Source organism: Brassica napus (genome assembly GCF_020379485.1).
Source record: "Brassica napus cultivar Da-Ae chromosome A3 unlocalized genomic scaffold, Da-Ae chrA03_Random_15, whole genome shotgun sequence".
Classification (NCBI taxonomy): Eukaryota; Viridiplantae; Streptophyta; class Magnoliopsida; order Brassicales; family Brassicaceae; genus Brassica; species Brassica napus.
In genome coordinates, this window is record NW_026013974.1 from 1 (window position 1) to 12,393 (window position 12,393).

Consider the following 12,393-nt stretch of genomic DNA (forward strand, 5'->3'; position numbering starts at 1 on the left):
TCAAACAGAGTTTTTACAAAAACTTGTCTCTTCTTTAATGTAAAAACTTCTATAATGGCAGATATCTCAACTGCTGCAATCATCATCGGTTTAGACTCACAAAACCGAAGATCGTCATATCATCACTCGTACCTGGTGGTTGTGAAAGAAGAGAGTAAACCGGCTGCTTGAGATGGTATTATATCCCCAAATGTCGACATAGCGGCTGCTGATCTATCCTTGAATATTCCAACTTGTCCGTCACTTAGTATTGACCCAAATCTACTACCAGCCTGAAACATATATTTACATGATCTTACGATATTGAACAGATTATGAAAAAATATTGAGCCACTGATCAACCGAGGAGGAGACTAGACTGTACCTGCATGAAAGACTTTAAGAACGGGGAAGCCACGCCGAAACTGGAGTCATCTTCCAAATCACTTGTTTGAGAAAGCTCGCCATTTGTAAATGCATTCCATGAGTTTCTTGACGAACTTTCATTTGATGTAACTGGAGTGGAGACCTTATTTGTACTTCTAGAGGACAGAGCCGGAGCGCTGAATTAACCGGATATGAGAAACCATTTTTCCCACAAGGCTACAAAAGTTTCAGGTGTGGAAGAAGAAAAGCTTACCTTATGGGAAGGTATTTGAAGCGGGGAACTGTGGAGCATGGCATGATATTTGACTCTGAGTTACTTGGTAGTTTCTGGGAAGTATCTGTGTACATTCGGTTTAGTTGCACAAAGAATCCAAATAGTACTGCGTGGCGTAGGTATGACTGCTTTTCGTTCTCCCAAAGATAAGGCTCGTACCTTTTTTAGACATTTCAAAACACAAGCATCAGAGAATGATTGAGACAATAAACGATAAGATGAGATGATTCCCATGAACTTGTTAGTAAAGATGTGCTTGGTCATAGTTTAGGGATAAGGTTCCTTACGTGAGCCAGTCTATAGGATCCAACTTTTGGGTCAGTTGGGAGATTACTCCATCAATGCGACCTCTGTTGACTGACTTTGTTTGCTGTTGGCCCTGCTTTCGCCTGAAAGCTGATCTGTTCATTGTGATCTTTGGTTGTATCTCCACATTGGTGCTTGTATCACCCCCAGAAAGAATGTCCGATGCAAATCTCAAATCCAGTAAAATTTGTAAACCCCCTTCTCTGAAATTTGGGGTTCGTTGGCCTCCCTGGCAGATAAGAAATCCTCATAAATAATGATGATCTGCGTTGTACAGAGAAATTGAAAAAAAAAATCATTTTATAAGCAATCACTAGCTTGGAGATATTTACTGATGAAAGTGAATAAGTGTGTATAGGAGAATAATTATAACGAACATTTTGAAGAGAAAATCGTTCCCTTGGCAGAAACATTTCTGCAGCATGTAGAAAATAATCATAGGAAAAGGAAGTAAACAGAGACAACGCACCTTCTCCAACAGGCTTGAAGCAAACTTTTGCAAAATTGACTTATCCAGTACATGGCCTCCAATTCGATGGATCTCTTCTGATGCTCGACAATAGAAATGAAATTATATAGAGCGAAGGCAAGGACGGAAGTGATATCTTCAACTCACTCTCGCCCTGCTCTTCCTTGACTATTGTCTCTTCCCACCCCTGCATTATCACTTCAAAGAGTCAGTAATTTCCAAAACAAAGAGAGTGAACAACTAACTAACTAGTACATTTTTAGAATATCTAATATCAATGCAAAACAGCTAAGAAGAAAGGATAAGGATCGTTTTTAGTTACCCTTAAAGGAGTTGTAGCAGACAGTCCATCGTCAATCGTAAGATCACGCAAGAGAAAATAGCGGAGAGCTCTTCCGATAACCACTGTATCCACAATGTATGAGCCTTAATGCACAGATCACGCATAGTTTTATTAAGCTCTTCAAATTTCGGACTTGTCTTCTCATCTGCCTTAAGTAGCGCGGCAACAGCTAACGAACTCTGCTTCCTAAGATCGGCATGCAACTGCTTTCCCGGGCTGTCAGCAGCACCTGGAGTATTCGAGCCAAATCTTGGTTGCCTCAACAAGGATGACAACTTATCAGAAACTGCATTCATAGTTTTCTCTACACCACAATCTTGGAGAACCGAGAATCAAGGGAACGTGTTTCGAGTGGTTCAGCAATGCAAACAAGAGGCGTCCCATAAAAAGAGATTTCTCAATTATTATAGCAGGTGGAATTGCTTCGCTGTCGTTGTTCCCTTTCTTCATGGCAGCACAGAGAGATTCGAGTTCCTTATCCACATCTGCGAGAATTGCTGAGACACTGTCATAACATTTATTCTGCACGTATGGAGCAAGATCCTTTAACCTCGGACCTGCCTTTTCTGAATCAAAGAAGCTTAGGAGGTCTTCTAAAACATTCTGGGCAGCGGTGATCAACTGCATCTCTGATTTGGCTAACTTCAGGACCAAAGTACGCCGTTAGACAACTTTGGAAGTCGCTTTCTTCAGGTGACGTTTGTTTCCGGCAATAAAACCAGGTTTCCTAGCGTTAGGCTCGATGAACCAGACACCACCACCTGTAGAAGGTCTGTTTAAGTATGCTTGGAAGTTGATCTTCTCATCAGTGATCTCGCTAAAAGCACGAACCGACTCTGCCACATTGACAGCTTTAGCCAATTCCTCAAATCTAGAGTCAATAATGCATTTCATTCTTTCCACAAAGGCCTCCTCAAATATTTCATCCCACAGGTTCAAATCGTCGTCCAGAACAAGCTCCCGGATTCTATTCCAAGGTAGCTCTATCTCAGACCCAAAAACACTTTTAAGCCAATCTAAACTACCACTCAATACCTCTTTACTATCCATGGTCTCCCTTATCAACTTTTCCGCTGATCCAAGCTCTGCACCAGTAACAATAGCTTCAATCAAACGCTTCCCACTAACCTTACCAACAATATGTCCACCGCATTCCCTCAACCATGCCAGACACGCCTTAGAAATATCAACTTTCTCAAAAATAACCATAACAGATTCCAAATTATCTCTAAACAATTTCCACAACGCAACCTCCTCTTTCGGATTCGGAATCCCACCAAACAGCTGAGAAGCCGGAGGTGTACTCAAAATCGTCTTATAAAACAGAGGCATATCAGTCAACGCTTGCAAAAAAAGCTCACCAACTTGTCCCACAGTAACCTGAACCACACTCAACACATCACAAAACACCGAAACAACACTCCCAGCATCATCACCACTACAAGCATTCAACTTTTGCAGAACCCAAGTCTTCCTCGAGTCGAGAAACAACTCAAGAACCTCCTTCGGATCAAGCTCATCAACCACTGCTACAGCAGTTAACGCGTCCACGTAATCCCCCAACCCCAAACCCGGATCAAGAAGCCGTTCGTGGCTCCTCTGAGAAATCTGAGCCTTGAAGCCCTCCACAATCTGCCACTGATGCTCAAGCAACGGAAAATTAGCCAACAGTTTACTCTGATCCACCTCCTCCAACTTAACAAGTCTCTGCTGCACGTGCTGAGCACGCATGTACCTCCCAGCAGCTTCTAGAAACATGGACTCGTCGAGGCAGCCCCATATATTCTCCGGAGTATCCACCAGATACTTGACCCGACACGCGATCCCATACACATTGACTCGGGCCGGGTCAGTGATAGCGAGCGCGGGGGTTTCGCTTCCGACGAGGAGGAGAGCGATCGAATGTTGCCGTGGATCGAGCTGATGTTCGCCGAGATCGACTCGCAGAGCGACTTCATGTGAACGATCGAGTCAGCCGAGTCGATTAGATCTCGGTACCGAGTCCCGACGAGTTGCCGGAGCTCCTCCTTCTTGTCCTCGATGTTCTTCCTAGTCGCCGACTCAACGCTACGGATCTCCGACATCGGTTTGGTGCGGAGGAGGGACTCAGCGTCTCTTTGACCGCTGCTTCCGAGCGAAACGGCGGCAGAAGCCGATGACATTCTCATGGTTTGTTTTTCTCCGGCGTGTTCTCTCTAGATTCTAGCAATGCATTCCACTGAGTTGAAGGAGGAGAGAAACGGAGCGGATCTGATCGGATCTAGAGATGCTTTTGCTCGGATTCTGAAGTAGATTCCCGGAATCAAGATCTAGTTTTGTAGTTTCTGTGCACTGAGTTTTCTGCCATTGCTGTGGAACGAACACGACGAGAGATTAAGCGTTTTAAAAAATTACATATTTACCCCGGTTTGGGTTTCGCAGTAGAAGAATTCTAATCGGAAGCTAACCGGTCCGGTTTGGTAAGTCATAGCGAGGATCATTAAATCTGGGGACTATTGTAATGTTTACCATAATAAAGGGGCAATTAGATAAATTAAATAAATAAATTAATGGATGAAATTGTTATTGTTCTTCTTCTCCAATAGACTTTTGCCTGCATCTCTTCGCCGATCACGATCCCTCCATCTCCGGTGATTTCCACCGTAAACTGATACGGTATTTCGTTTTACTGTATCATAAACGTTGCATCTCCCCGTATTTCACATTCCGTCATTTACATAGATCTTCAAACCTATCTATCTCCATCAACTCCGGCGGCTGCCGACGACGGCGTTTTAGCTCTGATTGGCTCGAAGAGAGGAGATCTCTAAGTATTGCTTCCCACCGTCTCCGAAATCTACCCGATCCGACATCGGATTGGAGTGAATTTTGACTTACAGTGAAGAGATTTTGAGAGAATGGTGGAGCCGGTGAACTCATCGCTTGGGAAAATGCTCTTGGAAGAGATCAGTCCAGTTGTCATGGTACTCTGCACGCCTCTTGTTGAAGAGACTTTCCTCAAGAATGGACTATCCTTTGTGGAAACGCTGAAGCCATTCTGCAACTTCAGTAATATCGATGGTGATGATAGACTTTGATTCTTTTATTCGTTTTCAAAGGTTTACTTCACCAACCGTTTAAACCGAGGTTTTGATTTCTTGTGCAGTTCCTGTTAGGACCTCAGGCGATCAGCTTTATCGGCTGAAGAAGTTTACGCTCAGATTGTTTAATGCCTCAGATATCAAACAACCAAACGTGGAGGTATGTAAAGCTTCTTGCTTTCTTACCTAGAACGCAACGTGGAAGAGGATTGTTTTGTGTTAGGTGTATGGTTGTATTAGAAGGCTCCTCCATTCTGCATCTTTGGTTGAGCTTCAAAATTGATTATGTTTACTTAATGGCTAGGTTGCAAAGCAACGGCTAGAACATGTTATCACTGAAGCTGGGGAGAAGGTTTTTGACGATTTGAAATCTGATCCTCCTCAAATTACTGATATACTCTCTAGTAAGTATCTCTATTCAATATTATGCCTTTTAAGAGATTTTTTTCTTATCATACCGGGTTGCTTTTCTAATGCTGATGTCTTTCCGTTACTGCAGATCCAGAGTCTGAAATTGCACCCACATGGTTTCAGTATTACAATAAGGAACTTATCCGTACACTGTCCTTTTCAGACCATGAGGCTTTTGATCATCCTGTGGCTTGTAAGACATTATAGAAAATCCAAAATTGTTGTTGTTGGCTTCATGCTTTAAACTAGGTTTGCTAATAGACTTTTCTGTTGCGTACGGAACAATTCTAAATGTGTTATTCAGGTCTCTTGGTCGTTTCATCAAAAGACGATCAACCTGTAAATAAATTTGTAGATCTTTTCAACACCAATAGATTACCTTCTTTGCTTAATGATGGTGTAATGGACCCAAAGATTTTGAAGCATTACCTGTTGGTGCATGACAATCAGGATGCCACAACAGAGAGGTAACTGTTCCTTACTACATAGTATATTATATGATTCTCATTATAACTATATGGCTGTCAAATGTAAGGCTTTAGTTGACGGGATGTAATTTCTTCTGTAGAACGTCTAAAGTTCTGTCTGAGATGAGAAGTACATTTGGAAACAATGAGTGCAACTTACTTTGCACTAATTCATCTAAAGAGGGGAACGTGGAACATCAGGCTAATCCATGGGCTTCATTTGTAAGCCTCTCATCAGTATTTTATCCAACATATTGCTCATGATTCATATATCAATCCATGTTTTTGTAAGTTCAACATTTTAATTATTTTTTCTTTCTGAAAGAAATCAAGTGTTTCGGCCGACAAACTTGGATGTGCTCTCACTGGCGACGATATCGTGGAGGTAACATTCGCTTTCTGATGATATTCACGCCTTTCGAATATTTTGGAATGTTTTAACCAACACTATTAGTTCTCCTCGTATATTCGAGGTAGATCAAAGATCTGATGCAAGAGTTTGCATCGAGGCATATAATTCCTTACATGGAACAGAAAGTTCGAGATCTTAATCAACAGGTTAGCTTTAGATTTTCTAAAAAGTTAATCGTGGGAACATGCTTTACGTTTTCTGTATGCTTTACTTTGTTCTTTTTTTTTCTCTTTCCATATCATTTAGTTTGCATTTTGCTGTGTCACTAGATTTCTGCAACAAGGAAAGGACTTAGAAACCAAATAAAAAACTTATGGTGGAGAAAAGGAAAAGACGATGTTCCGGATTCAACCAAAGGTTCTATGTATGCTTTCTTGAAATTTTTGCTCCTTTAATGTTTTCCTTGACGTCATCATAAGCTCTTACTATTTTTTTTTTCATTTTTGAAGGTATACATTTAGCTCCACTGAATCTCAAATTAGAATTTTGGGTGACTACGCCTTCATGTTGCATGATTATGAACTTGCATTGTCAAGCTATCGCTTAATATCAACCGATTACAAGCTCGATAAAGCTTGGAAGCACTATGCTGGTGTTCAGGTAGCTTCACAGCTTTATGATTGTGTTTCTATGTAGGTATTCAGGTGGCATTATTTTTAATCAATACTCGTTTTGTATAATTTAATCTAACATATAGTATAGGTTAGCCCATCAGGCCGATTGTTTTGGTCTTTATTTTCCATTGCTCGTTACTTGTGGTGGCTTCAATAACTCATCTTCTCATGTATGCTTGGGAAGGAAATGATGGGACTTGCATATTTCATCTCAGACCAGTCAAAAAAGGAAGCTGAGTACTGCATGGAAAATGCATTCAGCACTTATCTGGTATGTTTTTATAACCCACCTAAAACAGTTCTTTCAGTGAATGTCCCTCGCTTACTTGAATTAGTGTTTATTATAAGCAAAACTTGAAACTGAAATAGTAATGGGTTAACTTGAGCAAGTGACGCGGTAGTACATGCTGTAACATGTCCTTGTAATCTCATGCAGAAACTTGGGAGGTCTGGATTTCAAAATGCTACGAGATGTGGGCTCTGGTGGGCAGAGATGCTAAAAGCTGGAGACCAGTACAAAGAAGCTGCTTCTGCTTACTTCCGCATATGTGGAGAGGTGCTTCTTTTATGCCTCAGAACATATGCACTTTATACCATTTCTAACTTTATTATTTTTTCAGGAACCATTACACGCCGCAGTCATGTTAGAGCAAGCTTCTTACTGCTTCGTGTTAACTAAGCCCGCGATGTTAAACAAGTATGGATTTCACTTAGTTCTCTCAGGAGACCACTATAAAAACTGTGATCAGGTACATGTAATTTTGTTGAAAGGGATCAAGCTTCGTACATGCTTTGCAATCTAAAGAATACAGTTTTTATGCGTTTTTTCAGGTTAGCCATGCAATTCGTACATATAGAAGTGCAATCTCTGTTTATGAATCAACTACATGGAGCCATATCAAAGACCATGTACATTTTCATATTGGACGGTAAGTTTTAAACGTTGTGAATGTACGTCTAAGGCGTGATGTTTAGGAAATTGTGGTCTAAGACTTGCTATGAAATTACCTTTTCAGGTGGTACGCACTTGTTGGGATGCATGATGTTGCAGTTAGAAATATGCTCAAAGTACTGGACTGTGGCAACCAATCCAAGGCAACCCAAGAGATTTTTCTCAGAGACTTTTTCGAGATTGTTAAGGTGCCTAGCTTATACCTGCTGTTTTATACGCTTTACTGAAGCTGCACAGAGAATAATAGAGTGCTTCCAATAGTTACCCCTGGTCTCTACTCTTTGTTCTTTGACTATACAAAATAACTTCTTACTTTTTGTCATTCTGAAGAAAACTGGAATGAAGCACGAGGTGGTGGGACTTCAACTACCATTTATTAATATGTCGTCTCTTCAAGTTATATATGAAGACCATCGCACTTATGCATCTCAAGCTTCTGTAAGTTGCATACTCACTCTTTGGAAGAATGTACATATTGGTACCCATCATAATCTTCCTCGGATGTTTTGCCTTTTTACTTCATTATGAACAGCATAACTGATATCAGTATTTCTGGTTAATTTTTTTTGGATTAATGCAAATAATACTTGCAAATAAATAATATTTGTGCATCCCTGAATTTTTTCTTTTTCATTATTGGTGAATTTGCATCTGTTGTTTACTAATATTATTTACGTGTCATGGTCAGGTTCTTGTACAAGAGAGCATCTGGCAGTCACTGGAGGATGATATCATTCCATCATTAAATTCTGGCAAGTCAAACTGGCTGGAATTACAGTCAAAGCTACTACCAAAGAAATACAAGGAATCCAATGTTTGTGTGGCTGGAGGTGAATTTACATCTTTTTCATTAATGTTGTTAGCTGCATTCGATGTTTACCTGAATCATGGAGCTTCTTCATTATCCTGCACTTAACTTATGCACACTAATACGCAAAATCTGGTCTACCTTATCGTACCAGCAGGAGGACATTTCAATTTGATCTAGACATGCTTTGATGTTGAAAAAATGTATATTTTTGGAACGCCCAGCTGTGATAATTCTGCACGGAGTATAAGATTTCCTCATTAGTCATATCATAGCATCTGTAAATGTTATCAGTTGTGCCTCTGCCAAGGAAGAGGGATTTCTTAGTTTGTCAATAAATTCAGGCCATATTGTTGAGGAGGACATGATATTCTGCTGTAGTATGTTTGAAAATGTTTGTAATTGTGGATTTTTACTTGTACTTCTTTGTTATCAGAGTCAGTGAAAGTGGATCTGGAGTTTAGGAATCCCTTGCTAATCTCTACTTCTATAACAAGCGTATCTCTCATCTGTGAACTTACCTCAAATTCTGATGACCTAAAAGGTAAGCTGTTTATAATATTGATGTTCACTTTGGAATTGTTCTACGTCCTTCGGTTTATAGATGTGAAACTTATTTCAAACGTTTGGACTTTGTAAAGTTGATAAACACCCAAGTAGCATAAGCTTGGGGACCGAGAGTTCCGCAGAACATAATCAGTAAGCAGCTAATCTCTTCATTCAGGTTTCTTTTAACTTTGTTGATCTACAATTGAATGATTAAGCTGCAACGTCTTTACCAACAATACTACAGGGGTACAACATCTGGTTTTTCTTCTTTCACTTTGTCTGAAGTGGACTTAACATTAGGCGGAGGCGAGAAAAAACTGGTGAGTCTGCTAAACTGAAAACATAGATCGATTGACACGTTTTAATATTTTTACTCTTTCTATATCTGACATTATTCATCTTCTTGTGTATATATAGAGAAACACGTTTAATTTTTTTTGATGTTTCACTTGTGATTGCTGGCTTTACCTCATTGCTACTAACCTTGATTGTAGTCACAGTTTTGAATTGCCTTGGTCCTTTTTAACTTCTGACTATTATATCTTCCGTTTGCTTACTGTATCCTTTGGTGAATCTCTGATGGTTTTATCAGCTGCTGTTTACGTTTGACTTATTGTCATAACTTTTTTCTTCTAGGTGAGACTCACGGTTACCCCCAGTGAAGAAGGTATCCTCAAAATTGTCGGTGTAAGGTGGAGGTTGTCTGGTTCTGTTGTAGGTGTGCATTACTTCCAATCTGCCCCTGGAAAGGCAAAAACTAACAAGGGAAGACGGAAAAACAAACTTACTCCCACTGATGCCTTGAAATTTTTGGTCATCAAGGTGCAAACTTTTCCTCTACGGTTTAATTTTGTAAGATTTGCTACGACGTCTAACATAATGAAATTTTGACTGTGCAGAGTCTACCCAGGCTTTTGGGTTCAATTGATCATCTGCCTGAGAAATTGTATGCTGGAGATCTACGTTATCTTGTTTTAGAGTTAAAAAACAAGTCGGAATTCCCGATAAAGGTAGTTTTCGTTTATGATCAACCCTTATCATTCATATTCTCTACCGTTTAGCCAGTAAAATTTATTTTTGTTCTGTTATTGTGTATTAATTTAGTTTGTCATTGTCTGGCTTATCTACTTATTCTTGCTTGATTACCGAATATTGTGATGCACTAAGCTATTCTCTGGATTATTTTTGAGCTTTAAAAGTCTGTCTGTCCTTGTAGAATCTTAAAATGAAGATTAGCCATCCAAGATTTGTAAATCCTGGAAATCATGAAGAAGAGGTGACAACGGAGTTTCCAGATTGCTTAAAGAAGGGCCATGAACAAAATTTTGTGAAGAGTGAAACAAGTAGTGTATTTTCATTTCCAAAGGTCCGTGGCTAACCTTTTTATTCAAGCCTCCAGGTAAATGTGCATGTCAGGTTATTCTAACATGGTTCTGAATGTTGCTCTTTTTCAGGATGTGTCACTGCAAGGAGATAAATCTTTGAGGTGGCCTCTCTGGCTTCGAGCTGCCATCCCAGGAACGATATCTTTGTATTTCACAATATACTATGAGATGGAAAATGTATCAAGCATCATGAAGTATCGCACCCTAAGGATGCATTATAATTTAAAGGTGATGAATCTCTAGGCTGGTTGTTTCTACCTTCATTATGTTATAGGCAATATTTGCATTGACCAACCAATCTGAACCATTTCTATATCGTACATTTTTATATAGGTTTTGCCATCTCTAGAGACCTCGTTCGAAATCACTCCCTCTCCATCAAAGTTGCAAGAATGTCTTGTGCGTATGGATATACTGAACCGTGCGAATTCAGATTCTTTCCAAATTCATCAGTTGTCAACAGTTGGGTGTCGGTGGGGTATCTCCTTACTTGAGCGTGTTGATACAATCTTACCTTCCAAGTCTCTGCTTCCCGGGCAAGCTTTATCATGTCACTTCATGATTAAGGTCGCTATTAGCTTAAAATGTTCATTTAGTAGCTAGTTGGTCTTTCTCTTTTCCATGTCTGAAATTAGAATATTGTTTAAATTTCAGGATAACAGAAGATCAGCGACTGAAGAAGAGAAAACCATGTCCATTCCTCCCAGCCAAACCGACGTAAAACTGTTTGCTCAGGATGACGACGAAAAACTTTTTGATATCGTTAACTCACCTTTAGCAAGCTTCCATGAAAGTGAAAGGTCATGTCAAGAAACCTCAGATCAGGTAAGCGAAATCCTCTTTCAGGGACATATATATATCTTATGCGGTAGAGATGTTTTTTCAAGGGAACATTCATTTTCTCTTAAACATAGCATCATCACTGGTAACTTTCTATCATCAGAAACCATAATGAACTCGTGTTTGTATGATTGAAACAGTTAAGTACCAATACCGTTGACTTCATTCTAATCTCTCACCCAGCAAAATCCAGCAATTCATCAGGAGTGGCAGATATACCAAAGATTCTGTCTCACCATTCATGTCACAATAGGTAAAGAGTATTCACGTAACAGTATATTTTCTTCAGCTTTGAAACCTATTTTTAACTAACGTGTAATCATTCGATTACAGAATCAGGAGCTCAAACCCGCTATCGTGGTCCCTAGACGGTCCCCAAGCCATATACCACGACTTCTCGACCTCCTTGTGTGAAATTCAACTAAAATTAGTAATCAGAAACACATCTGATGGAATATCATCTGTGAGCTTCAACACCATTGATTCCGTACAAGACGTAGCAACACCAACTCCTTCCGCTGGAAACCAATCCGGGTGGCGCTACGTGCCAGATATAACAGAGGAAATGAAACTGACTTCAGATGTCATGGGGAGCCGTTCAGGGAAACCTCCATCGTCCATGGAAAGCTCACCTCCTTTCATATGGTCAGGTTTAAGTTCCACAAAGGTCGAAATCCAGCCATTGTCAACAACGGAGATCCCGCTGCAGATATCGGTTTTCGCTCCAGGTATCTACAATCTCTCTTCGTATAAACTTACCTGGGAGCTTTCCGGGCGTGAAGATGCATCATCAGGGACATGCCAAGGCTATCCTTATTACCTTACTGTTCTTCAGTCTCAGTGAACTTTCATAGCTCTCTCTCTCTGTATTCTGTGTATCCATTTTGATGGTTTACGTCTGAGTTTTCAATTTTGATTGTAGCAAATTGTTGTCAAGAAATGTTTTTTCGGTAGGAGAAAGATTAATTTTACATTACACCAAAATTTGAAAAAGGTGGATCTCAGCTTTACTTTTGTTTGTGGAATAAAAGGATTATAGATATTATCATTTTATTTACTTCCAATCATTTATACCTTCTGTTTGATTCCAATAATATTAATATGAAATTATTAATAT

The 12,393-nt window shown here is 39.8% G+C and overlaps 1 protein-coding gene and 1 pseudogene across 2 annotated transcripts; one reads left to right on the forward strand and one right to left on the reverse strand.

Annotated features, from left to right (window-relative positions):
* Nucleotides 1-32: 32 nt before the first annotated feature.
* On the reverse strand, nucleotides 33-4,114 carry LOC125594123 (annotated as a pseudogene).
* Nucleotides 4,115-4,315: 201 nt separating this feature from the next.
* LOC106441486 (trafficking protein particle complex subunit 8-like) lies at nucleotides 4,316-12,329 on the forward strand. Of its 2 annotated transcripts, XM_048770433.1 has the most exons (28): nucleotides 4,316-4,818; nucleotides 4,904-4,998; nucleotides 5,143-5,242; nucleotides 5,338-5,442; nucleotides 5,554-5,716; nucleotides 5,818-5,938; nucleotides 6,042-6,101; nucleotides 6,194-6,274; nucleotides 6,398-6,492; nucleotides 6,578-6,728; nucleotides 6,927-7,013; nucleotides 7,179-7,298; nucleotides 7,363-7,491; nucleotides 7,574-7,671; nucleotides 7,759-7,882; nucleotides 8,025-8,132; nucleotides 8,383-8,524; nucleotides 8,939-9,046; nucleotides 9,144-9,201; nucleotides 9,296-9,371; nucleotides 9,688-9,873; nucleotides 9,951-10,061; nucleotides 10,268-10,417; nucleotides 10,506-10,664; nucleotides 10,770-11,003; nucleotides 11,091-11,261; nucleotides 11,417-11,529; nucleotides 11,610-12,329. In XM_048770433.1, the coding sequence occupies exons 1-28, from the start codon at nucleotides 4,656-4,658 to the stop codon at nucleotides 12,118-12,120; spliced, it is 3,819 nt and encodes a 1,272-aa protein (XP_048626390.1). In that variant the 5' UTR covers nucleotides 4,316-4,655; the 3' UTR covers nucleotides 12,121-12,329. The 2 variants fall into 2 exon arrangements, with proteins under 2 accessions (XP_048626390.1, XP_048626391.1); XM_048770434.1 differs by lacking the exons at nucleotides 4,316-4,818; nucleotides 4,904-4,998; nucleotides 5,143-5,242 and having other exon boundaries at nucleotides 6,050-6,101.
* Nucleotides 12,330-12,393: the final 64 nt, after the last annotated feature.